The 12,388-nt window shown below is 39.4% G+C and overlaps 1 protein-coding gene across 1 annotated transcript; it reads left to right on the plus strand.

Annotated features, from left to right (window-relative positions):
- The first annotated feature begins 3,793 nt into the window (after positions 1 to 3,793).
- On the plus strand, positions 3,794 to 7,033 carry TTC30B (tetratricopeptide repeat domain 30B). Its single transcript, XM_031960413.1, has one exon. The coding sequence runs from the start codon at positions 3,868 to 3,870 to the stop codon at positions 5,863 to 5,865; it is 1,998 nt and encodes a 665-aa protein (XP_031816273.1). The 5' UTR covers positions 3,794 to 3,867; the 3' UTR covers positions 5,866 to 7,033.
- The last annotated feature ends 5,355 nt before the right edge of the window (positions 7,034 to 12,388 follow it).

The raw sequence follows: 12,388 nt of genomic DNA on the forward strand, positions 1-12,388 counted from the left end.
ACTTTCCTCCCATCAAGAAACATTGCATAGAATTGATGTCTGTGCAATTTTCAGAAACTAAAAGCCCTAAAGGAATTGCTATTCCAGGTAATCTGGAATAAACATGAAGTCAAATCTGGACAGAACATTGTGGTCAGTTCACCTGAAGAGAACACTGAAAGTCTGTAATTATACTTACTAGTAGTGAATGTCTCTTCCTCTTTTGAAATCTGTGAAGTAGAAGGTTCTTTGACTCTACTCACAAGCACTCATCTCATACTTTTTTGTGTACAAAGAAAGAAAGTGAATTCATTAAATCAGTGATTATATATGCTTATATATCATACTGAGATACAGCATGGTGTTTATTTTTAAAAGCCAAACAAAACACTGGAATAGGATTCAGAAGACCTAGATTTGAATCTCAGTTCTCCCCCTTAATAGCTGTGTGACTTTGGGCTACTCATTTATTCAGTCTGTTCTTGGCAACTTCATTTGAAAAATGAGTTATTGAGAGGATCAAATGAAATAACAGATGTTAAGCACCATATAAATGAGATGATATTTATTATTCGAGTGACCCAACAGTCTTTTTTTCTTGTTGCATAAGATGACACGTCCATTGAAAAGTTATGCCTCCATCAGAATATTGCAATAAATGGGTGAGTTCTAAGTCTATGAGAAAACATTAAGAACTACTAAATTTCAACCCACCATTAATTCCCTAGCATTCTGTCAGCTGTAATTCAGAGGCAGATGTAATTTCTGCTATCAAAACCAAATAATGTTCAACTATAATTGCAAAGGTTTGGCACAAAGAACCTACATATCAATTTCCCTAAAAACTGTAAGTCCTAGCACTTACAGATTGGATTCTAACATCCTTTTCTAAAGCAGATTCAGGATTTAGGTCAATTTGTCAGCAGTCATCTCCTATAGAAATAACTTTTAAGGTCCTGAAAGTTTCATGATTTACCCTCCATTTTACTGAAGTAACCAAATGCCATTGTCATCTTTTGCATGGCCCTTTTCCCAATCCCAAATGAAAATGTTTCATTTCATTTCCCAAAAGGTAATTGTCATCAATGAATCCATCCAAACAATAGGTATGAGTCTACTGTTTTATCACTCTCCTCAAATAATATTATTAAGCTCCTACTTGTTTATGGTATTACCCTGGTCATTATACAAAAGATGTTAAATATATTGGGTCCCTAATGAGAAATTTACAGCCTTAATCAGCTATTTCATGTGTTTGATAAAAGAATAAGACTATCAAGAATTAATTTCTAAAACATTCTAAGAATTTAATTTTTGTTATGAGTCTGAATGAGATTCAATTTTGATCAAGTACAAGACTATTTTTTTTACTTCAAACTTTGATTCATGGCACTGTTTCTTTCAGTAATTAAGAGAATCCTTACTAAGACATTAATGTCTATCAAAATAGATGACATTCTTAAAGTTGTAGGTCAAAAATGTTATAGTTTTATTTGTGAGATTTACAAAATAAAGGCCTCCTACCGAATATGAGATTCTTCAGATTCTGTTTCCTGGATAATATTCTGCTTATTGAATCAAGCCCCAAAACTATGTAGAGCCTGCTCAATGAAATTTGTAATTACTGGAAAGAACTCTAACAAATCATACAAGAAGAACTAAACAGATCTTAAAAATATTTACTGCCTGTGTCATGAATTTGAATGGTCAGTTCATTAAGGAAGAATACTGTGTGTATGCATATGTTTATGTCTGCATTTGTATATATGTGTATGTATGAAAACATAGGACAAGACAAGTTGGACCCTGAATAGGAAAAAAAGATCAGACTAGACTGCATCTGAGAAATCGTGCAGTGCTTTTAACAATACCAAGCTCTTTCCCATTCTATAAATTCATCCTTTCTATTTAAAAAACACAAATGTTCAACCAGTGATATAAACCCTAATCTTGTAACATCACAATCTCCAAAGTACAACCTTGTAGGTGACCCAAAAATAACTGAAAAAATATATGGTGGCTGCAGCATATTTTCAATAATAATGTATACACATAAGAGGTCATATCATTAAGTAAAAATATGATTAGCAAAGGAGATGGGCTGGTCACATAGCAAAAATAAGCACTTAACAGATAAGAGAGCCAGTGTATTACACTGGTAGTAGATCTCTAGAACATAGGGTTTATCTTCTCTGGAAAATCTATAGAAAAACAAGATGAAATTACATGTCTGTGTTGTGGTCTGTATTTATGGAAGAAATACCCACATTTAAAAGGACTCAGGCAAATTTTGAAGTATATTTGTGAGACCAGGTGGAAAAGTGGAAAAATAATCACTGAATCATCAATTTAAATTGGAAGTAAGCTAAGAGGTCATCTGGTTTAACTTCCTCCCTTTTTACAGAAGAAACTGAGGCAGAAAGAGGGTTAAGAGCCTTGCCCAAGATCACACAGATAAAATCACCAAGGAAATCCATAATTCAAACTCAACTCCTCTGACTCCAAGTCAAACACTTTTCTACAACAAAGGAAAAGGAGATTTTAATTCCGTCATTCTTTTCTGAAGGGTGGGGGGCAAAACTCCCTAGCTTGGTATTTGGTATTCGAAGTATTAGAGGCTGTGTGCTTCATAAAAGTTTGAAAACAGCATCCCTTCTATGCAGAGGATGTACCAGATGAAAGCAAGCACTGCAAAGAACCTCCTCATTTCTACATTTTATAGTCTCAATAAAACCTGGAACACTATTACACCTTGGAGGCAGAAACCAGGTCTTTTTTTTTCCTTTTATGTCCTTCCAACGGATCGGGTTTAAGGTCTGTTAGCCAACAGTATAGACCAGAGGAAAAAAGTTCTCCATTTGGAATTTTAAAACCTAACGCTGGATTTCCAATTCTACTTAAAATGTGTGGGACTTGGGGCAGCTCCCTTGGCTTCTCTCTATGCCTCATTAGTAAAATGAGGGGGTGGGCGTACGTGATTTCTACAAGCGCTTTTAGCAGGAAATCCTGATTCCTGTGATTCCCCAACTCAGCAGCTGCAGACTCTGCATCCTTTGGTGGCGAGGATCAAGAGGTGCCTCCAGAAACTGCCCAGCCCCAAGCCCAGATTTTATAGAGGAAGGAACTGAGTGTAATTTTCGCCATCACCCCTTGAAAAAGGGCTTTTTCTCTTCTCAAAAAGCATCCCCCTTAGGGAACGTCCCTCGTTCCTCCCAAGGACGAGAGTAGGCTTGAGAAGCGCATAGGATGCGGGAAGGGGAAAGAAGCAGGGGCTCTGGGTTTGAATGTCGGCTCTCACATTTACAAACTGTACAACTTTGGGAATTTTCCCCATCTGGAAAATTAGAGGGTTTCTCTCATCTATTTTAACTCAAAATCTAGCCTGTCCTTGCCCTCTTAAGAAAAAAAAAAAAAAAAAAAAGCAGTTTGTGAGCATCGCCTCGCACAAGAGGAAGACCAGTCTTCTCAGGGAACAAAGGATAGGATCAAGTGGACCCAGCCTCCAGCTTTCTCAATATGATCCCGAAAACTACAATTCCCAAGAGTGAGAAAATGACCCACAGAGACTACATCTCCCAGCATACAGCGCTCCTGAGACGGAAACTCATCTTCCCAGGAGTCCGTGCGCAGCCAAAGTGGGGCAAGCCGAGAAACATTCGATGGAAGCTCGGGGATCTCCCCTCATGTGCGTAAGCGTTAGGAATCTTGCGAAGCGAGCAACTGAGCGATCGATAATACCTGCGGGATTCCGATTCCAAATCGTCCCCAGATAGAACAAAGACGATATTTACTTCCGGGTCCCGGAGGAAGACCGCTTTTTTTTGTTTCCGGTTTCCGTTTCAGCAGCAGTTGCCGTGGAGACGGCAACGCGGAGCAATCCTGGGGGCGATGGCGGGCCTAACCGGGGCGCAGATCCCGGACGGGGAGTTCACTGCGGCGGTGTACCGCCTTATCCGGGACGCCCGGTACGCCGAGGCGGTGCAGCTTCTGGGCGGGGAGCTGCAGCGCAGCCCGCGGTGCCGCGCCGGCCTGTCTCTGCTCGGCTACTGCTACTACCGCCTGCAGGAGTTCGCGCTGGCGGCCGAGTGCTACGAGCAGCTGGGGCAGCTGCACCCCGAGCTGGAGCAGTACCGCCTGTACCAGGCGCAGGCCCTCTACAAGGCCTGCCTCTACCCCGAGGCCACCCGGGTGGCCTTCCTGCTCCTGGACAACCCCGCCTACCACGGCCGCGTCCTGCGCCTCCAGGCCGCCATCAAGTACAGCGAGGGCGACCTGCCTGGCGCGCAGAGCCTGGTGGAGCAGCTGCTGAGCGGGGAGGGCGGCGACGAGGCCGGCGCCGAGAGCGAGCCCGACGGCCAGGTCAACCTGGGCTGCCTTCTGTACAAGGAGGGCCAGTACGAGGCCGCCTGCGCCAAGTTCGGCGCCGCGCTGCAGGCGTCGGGCTACCGCCCGGACCTCTCCTACAACCTGGCCCTGGCCTACTACAGCAGCCGGCACTACGCCCCGGCCCTGAAGCACATCGCGGACATCATCGAGCGGGGCATCCGCCAGCACCCCGAGCTGGGCGTGGGCATGACCACGGAGGGCATCGACGTGCGCAGCGTGGGCAACACCCTGGTGCTCCACCAGACCGCCCTCGTGGAGGCCTTCAACCTCAAAGCGGCCATCGAGTACCAGCTGAGGAACCACGAGGCTGCGCAGGAGGCGCTCACCGACATGCCCCCCCGCGCCGAGGAGGAGCTGGACCCCGTCACCCTGCACAACCAGGCCCTCATGAACATGGACGCCAAGCCCACGGAGGGCTTCGAAAAGCTGCAGTTCCTGCTTCAGCAGAACCCCTTCCCTCCGGAGACTTTTGGGAACCTGCTGCTTCTCTACTGCAAGTACGAATATTTCGACCTGGCTGCGGACGTCCTGGCAGAAAATGCTCATCTGACGTACAAGTTTCTCTCGCCTTATCTCTACGACTTCTTGGATGCCATGATTACCTGTCAGACAGCCCCCGAGGAAGCCTTCCTCAAGCTGGACGAGCTGGCGGGGATGCTGACTGAGCAGCTGAGGAAACTCACCAAGCAAGTGCAGGAAGCCAGGCACAATAGGGACGACGAGGCCGTCAAGAAGGCAGTGAACGAGTATGATGAAACTTTAGAAAAGTATATCCCAGTGTTGATGGCTCAGGCTAAAATCTATTGGAACCTTGAGAATTATCCAATGGTGGAAAAAATCTTTCGCAAGTCCGTGGAGTTTTGTAATGACCATGATGTATGGAAACTGAATGTTGCTCACGTTCTGTTCATGCAAGAAAATAAATACAAAGAAGCAATTGGTTTTTATGAGCCCATAGTCAAGAAGCACTACGATAATATATTGAACGTGAGTGCCATTGTGTTGGCCAATCTGTGTGTCTCCTATATTATGACAAGTCAAAATGAAGAGGCAGAGGAATTGATGAGGAAAATTGAAAAGGAGGAAGAGCAGTTGTCCTATGATGATCCAGATAAGAAAATCTACCATCTCTGCATAGTAAACTTGGTGATAGGAACTCTATATTGTGCCAAAGGAAATTATGACTTTGGTATATCTCGAGTTATCAAAAGCTTGGAACCCTACAATAAAAAACTTGGGACTGACACCTGGTATTATGCCAAAAGATGCTTCCTGTCTCTTCTGGAAAACATGTCCAAACACATGATCATGCTTCGGGATAGTGTTATCCAAGAGTGTGTACAGTTTCTAGAACACTGTGAACTTTATGGTAGAAACATACCAGCAGTCATTGAACAACCCCTTGAGGAAGAAAGAATGCACATCGGGAAGAATACAGTTACATATGAATCCAGGCAGCTGAGAGCATTGATCTACGAGATTATAGGTTGGAATGTGTAATTGCTTCTTTGGAATATTGCTTCTTCCTACATATCTAGTACTCAAATGAGTATAGCTTTTTATCTTGTATTTGTCATATTTGTATTTTATATACTTTTTAAAATGCAATAAAAATGATTGGGGGGAAACATTTTTGAAAAGTCACGCAAAGGAAAAAGGAAAATCAAGCAGCCTAAGAACTTAAAGAAAAAGATTATGAATTGATATATATAGCATGTTATTTTTAATATCAGTCACAATGCCCACTCTTTTGTTAACAATGGAATTTTATCCCTTTGACATTCTCTCAAAGGCCCCATTCAACAAACAGATCAAGCAAGTCTAGACCAATATAGACAAGGTTACACTCAGAGCTTCCTATAGTATAATACCCAGAGTGAGGTACAATGAAGCACGCTTTTAAATATTAATTTTTCTAAATATATTTTATGTGAGAATATTTCACTTTATGTGACAGGTACTAATGTTGAGATAAATCAAGTTATATATGTTATGGGTACAAAGTTCCTAATGGGCAGTAGCATATATAGTACAATTTTCAAACTGTGTATAGAGTACACAAATATATTATCTGTAATCTGATCTATATTGATTATAATATGCCATAATTAGGTACTTACAGGATTATATGAACCACTTATGTAACAAATTCTTATAATTCTATTATAATCCATATCTACTGCATAGATTTTAGAATGTCTTGATAAGGTGTCGCACAACAAAGGTGCCAATTTACAAGGTCCTTGAAGGTTTACTCTCTACATAGTGTACAAGATTCAGTAAGAAATTCTCCATTACTTTATCACAAAATGACAGTCATAGTATAATAAATTTAAATGCCAGTTGGGAAGAAAAGTAATAATATTCCTTGATTTATCTCTGCTTCTATTAACAAGAATTGGAAAATGTAGTAAAATAAAGTTTTGTTGTCAATAATTTTCATAAAATATGTATATAGTTGTATTTGTTTTTTAACAGTGGTGAATGAATGGCTTGGAATTCCAAGAGTTCATGATCCCTAATCTTATGCTTAAAATTTAAGACATATTAATGTTAGGATTTATTCATCCCCATGGAACTACCTTTGTATATTATACTTTAACTTCAAGAATTCTATTTTTTAAAATCTTGGATGTGTGGATCTTCACTAAAGCAGATTACAACCATTGCCTAGGCCAGAATAATTTATCTAGTGACCTTTCCAAATTTAAGAAGATTGGTCAATGAAAGGAAAATAAACAGTCCATTCCTAGCCTACCTTCGAATTTGTTTGAAGAATTTGAACTCTACTAGATAGCCTTTGAAAAGCTAGATTTGCCTCCATGCTATGATGAGACAATGATATTGGAAAATGTTTTTGCCTTGAAGCAACCACCAAACACACCCAAGCCAGTTTGTTGGAATTCTGAGTGTGGAGATTACAGCTGGCTGCTAGACTGCTTTTCCTTTTCTGGTCAGGGACTTCAATCACCAACTTTTCCTGAATTTTACTATCAGTGTCCATCCTTTCCCAAAACACTGTTGTAATGGTTATGGTTATATTGTCTGAGTCTTATGCATTGGTAGCCATCCCACTTTATCTGTTAAAAAAAAATCTACAAGTTAAAATTTGGCTTTTATATTCATGGAGCACACACCAAGTCTAGATATGGGATAAAGACTCATTAAGATTCAAGTAGCTCATTTCAAATTTAGGGCAATTTTAGCATACATTTTCACAGCTGTTGAATTATGCAAAGTTCATGGTGTTTCTAAGTATAGTTTGGGGCAATCAGACAAGTTTTAACCCTGATTACTTATTTTTACTAATGGAAGTTTACATTTTATTTAACATGGCATGTGGATTTAAAGAAAAGGTAGTACAGATTAGGGTTGGGGTTTTTTTTTAGCTTTTTCCATTTGTGATCCCTTTTTACTTAAGAAATTTTTACATGATCCCAAATTTATAGGTATACCAATCAAATATTTACTGATAATCATAATTTTGTATCTTCTACACACAACTCCTTATAGGGTCACTACTCATAGTTTAAGAAGCTTTGGTATAAAGAAAACATGGTCCTTGCTCTCAAGTTTATATTTTGGATTGAAACAAAACACACTTAAAACTATTTGAGAATGATTACAGTGTATCCAAGAATGAAAAATAACACTGAGGGAAGAAGGGAATCAAAGAGTAATTCTGATACAGATTATGGAAAGGACTATATAACAGTTTCTTAAATTATGAGGACCTAACAATGTGGGGTTTACAGAAAATTTGGCAACAATAAGAGGTTTCTGAATTCAACTACCAAAAATAAATATAGACTTAAAGGCGTAATGAATCTGAAATCCTTCTGGCAGCACTTGCCCATGTTGCATCATGAGACTTCACTACAGCCTTGGTTTTGACCACACAACCTACACTCTGCACTGTATATATGTATGAACGCTGCCAGAAACACTTTGGCTCAGTTTCAAGATGGGATCACATAAAAATTTCTTGGGCGGAAAGGGGTCATGAGTGGAAAAAATTTAAGAAGCCTGCTGTATAGATAATGGCACATTATATTTGTAATAGCACTTTGCATTTTTTCAAATCAACTTCACAAATAAAACACTTTTCATTTGCTCCTCCTAAAGGCAGACAGGCATAAAGGAGAGCAATCTGGTAGGAGTCAGGAAGCCCTGGATTCAATCTGTGCCTCTGACATATTGACTATGTGATTCTGCCTAAGTCATTTAACTTTTCCATGGCCCAAGGGAAACATTTTAGGGAGCAGAAAATTGCCAATTTGTACTTAGAGAAGTTTTCTCAGTCAAAATTTCTACACATAAAATCACAACCTTCAACACTGGGGGGAAAAAAGTCCTATGAAATAGGTAGTGCTACTTTTCACCTTTAATGAATGAGGAAGATGGGAAACTGAGTCATAAAAACAATCAGATGCCCAAAGTCACACAGCAAGTGGCACAGCTGGGATTCCAGCCCAGAGCTTCAGATTTCAAACTCTGTTAAAGAAAGAATGATTCCTTTAATAAATGACACATTTAGGTAACAAGACCTGGAGCTGGTCTAGGAAGGGGTCAAATGCCATGACCCACTAAAGGAGCCTGAGATCTGGTATCCTGAGGACCAGTTTCAGTCCTGTGCATCCCTGGCCTCTAAAGAGAAAAGTTATAAAGTCTCTGGCTCTTAATGTCTCTATCTCAGAGCCCTGAGGAAATTCACTTAAAATTTAGGTATGGCTCTAGTTTGGGGTCTCTCCAAAAATACTCAAATGTGCAATGTTGATCAGGTTTTGGAGAGTTATTTACATTAACCGTGTAAAAGAAAAGTTTAAAATACAAAATATTCAAAAGTACTCATTAACAAAGACATGAAACAGTAACAACTCCTACAATATTCTACCAAAAAGTTGCTCCTTAAAATATGAAACAGAAAGACTAATGAACCAGTTTCACCTTCACCTAGACTTTGCATTGTCCAAACAATGCCCTCTAAATTCATGTCTTCTGGCAAGCCAGAGCATGATATGAGTTTATGCTCCCATCAATGATAATCTTCTCCAAGATGTAATTGCAGAGAACTCTTTCTCCTGTCAGTAAGATTTTCAGGAGTTCCAAAGGTAGGAATTATTCCCAACATGTTCATATCATGTTCACTGTTGGGTCACCAATACAGAAAGAAACATGAAGCAGAAAAGGAAGACAAAATTGAGGCCCATCAGTTTCAGGATTGTTAGATTAGTATATTTGCTCTTACTGCTAAGTGTAAGCAGCCCCATGTTTTCTGGAGGCAGAGGAGCTACTTACTACCTTTTCCAGACTCCCAATCCCTGATTCCAACAAAGGAAGACACGCTTACAGACTCCCCACACTCTGAGAAGATACAGGGAAGGCCGAGGGTAGAGTAACTTCTTTAAGATCTACATAGCTCTTCTTGGCCCAAGACCCAATTCTCTTTGACATAATACTTTTGATGATTCAGGGGAGAAGATAAGGGAGGCACAAAGGCTTGCACCCACAAGGCCCAAAGCACATGAAGCAATGAGATCATGTCTTAACACATTTAAAACAGACTTTCCCATGTGATTATTTGTTAAATTCAAATTTTTAAGAATTTTTCCCTCTTGATTTTCTGATAGTAAATCTCAACATGTGACTATTGAATGAATAAATTTGTCTTTGTTGTGGATTTGGATTGGATATTTCATCTTGTCATCCAAAGGATCATCTAGTTTTCTTTTTCTATTTTAAAATTAGTACCCTATAATTTCTCTTAAATACTAATTATGGTCTGTTATGTCTATTATAAATAGTGTCAAATAATGTCAAACAAGAACAACTTTGTAATATTTAAAATAGAAGCCAAATAAGCAAGAAAGTCCTTCCCCTTTTGAGCCTTAACTTCTATACAATCATAAAACTGATGTCCGCACCTCAAATGCCTGTTCACATTCATCATCATTAGCCCATATTGGGTTTTAGCTTATTGAAGATTAACTGACATTTACTAACTCCAAGAAAATCAGATCTTATTCTTCTTGAAGTTTATGTAACCACAACCTATATATCAGATGTGTCACAGGCTAAATTTTATTTGTTCTTTTCAATTTTTGTCAGTACAAAAAGTATGAACTTTGTTTACTATTGCAGAAATTGTCTAAAATCTTTTCCCTTTAGTAGATCTGTTTTGTAGTCATGGAAAAGAGAAAGCTTTGGATTTTAATCTTTCAAGAAAAGCTACACCTTCTTATACCTTCTGTGCTTTATTGACAAGCTATTATTGTGTGCAGTTTTTTTCCAATTACTCTTGAAATAATTATAGCTTGTCCTGCCCCTGAGGTGAAGGCCTCCAGCTGCAATTCTGCCAGAAATCTGAAAATGGGAGAGCAGGTGAAGTGAGGATGGAACAGAGATTTAGCTACATGATTTACCTCTAACCGTACCTTGAATCCCCTTGATGTCCAAATCTCAGTAGTTAATCAAATGTTTGCTGCCATTAACAACAGAGGAAAAGTAATGGATGCTGGAGCTCCCTCTGCGGCTCTGCCACCAAACCTAATCTGAGGTCTTGCATCATTTTTTATTTAATGCAAAGGAGGAGAGGTCATTTAGACTTCCAAAAGGACAAAACCACAGACTAAACATCTCTCTCTATAAAACAGAAAGAATTTCCTTGGGATTGATGTTTACTCTGCCTTCTTTCTTTCTTCCTTTCTTAAAGTGAATGGTCTATATGTTTTGCTACAGAATCCACTAAAAGATAAGAAATGAAAGATCTATCTTCCCTGCTGCACCTTTTCTCTTTCCCTTTTTTTTAATCTTTCTTGCTCTCCCTTCATTTAATTATACAGTCGCTGTTTCCTGATTGCTGGCAGCCAAGGCTTCAAGCCAGGTTCAGGAGACCCATGGCAATCTTTTAACAGCAACACTTTGATAGGAAAGTTAAGTCTTGGAAATGCAACAAATACTGAGCTGAATGAAACTTAACTGAATTGAAATGGTCATTTGCTAAACAATCTTACAAGAATTTTTCAATGAATGATTCAAATTGGGTATATTAGAAAAACTATTCAGAAAGCAACTAGCTCCTCAAATACACTTGTTCATAGGGTTTTCTTATGAAATAATTATTATATGAAAGGAGCAAGGAAGCCCTTTCTCCATTACTAGGGCTATCTAGTATCTTCTATGCTTGCCACCTTCAGTTTAGAAGCTTTCAACTTCCCATCTGAGTTGCTGCTCCCAACCTTTGATATCAGTGATGGGAAGACAATTAGGTACACCTGTAGGAGACCTTGCCTTCTCCCTGCAAGACATCTGAACTTCTCCAGTCCTTAGCTGAAATAATCCTAGAATTGCTCTGAAAAATGGAATGAGGATGGACCAATGTTTTCCAACAAGAGCCAAGTGTACCATGTGCTAAATCCTAAGAGCAAGTTCTCACAAGACCATCATAGAAGAGTATTGAACTTGGAGTCACAAGATCTGAATTCAAATCCTGTCATTGTTAGGTCACCTTTGGGATTTTGAACATGTCACTCAATCATCTGTAAAATGAAGTTGTTGGATTAGATTGGCCTCTAAAATCCCTTACAATTCTAGATCTGTGGTCCTATGGACTATTCTAGTCAATGTTAGTGAAAAGTAACCTTCCAATAATGAATTCAATCCTAACACATTACTAACTATAAAACCTTAGTCAATTACTTAACCAAGTTGAACTCTAGATTTCTCTAAATATAAATTAAGATTAATAACAGCTATACTGCTCTAGTCGGTTACTAGGCTATACCTCAATAAGAACACTTAATGTTAGAGCTTGTTCTTAATAAAACTGGGAAATGAAGTTTTTGCTTTGTGTATCCCTGCTTCAAATCAGTTCCTTATCTTCCTCCCATCTTCCTCAGCCTTCACCCCACAATCCCATGTCTTTACTTGCAGGATCTCGCTCATCTAGCTTGTCTAAGAACCCCCGAAGGAGTTAGATGATAATGGTATAACTCTTCCCCTCTCCCAAACTCCAAGGAATTAG

The sequence above is a fragment of the Sarcophilus harrisii genome, chromosome 3 (genome assembly GCF_902635505.1).
Source record: "Sarcophilus harrisii chromosome 3, mSarHar1.11, whole genome shotgun sequence".
NCBI lineage: Eukaryota > Metazoa > Chordata > Mammalia > Dasyuromorphia > Dasyuridae > Sarcophilus > Sarcophilus harrisii.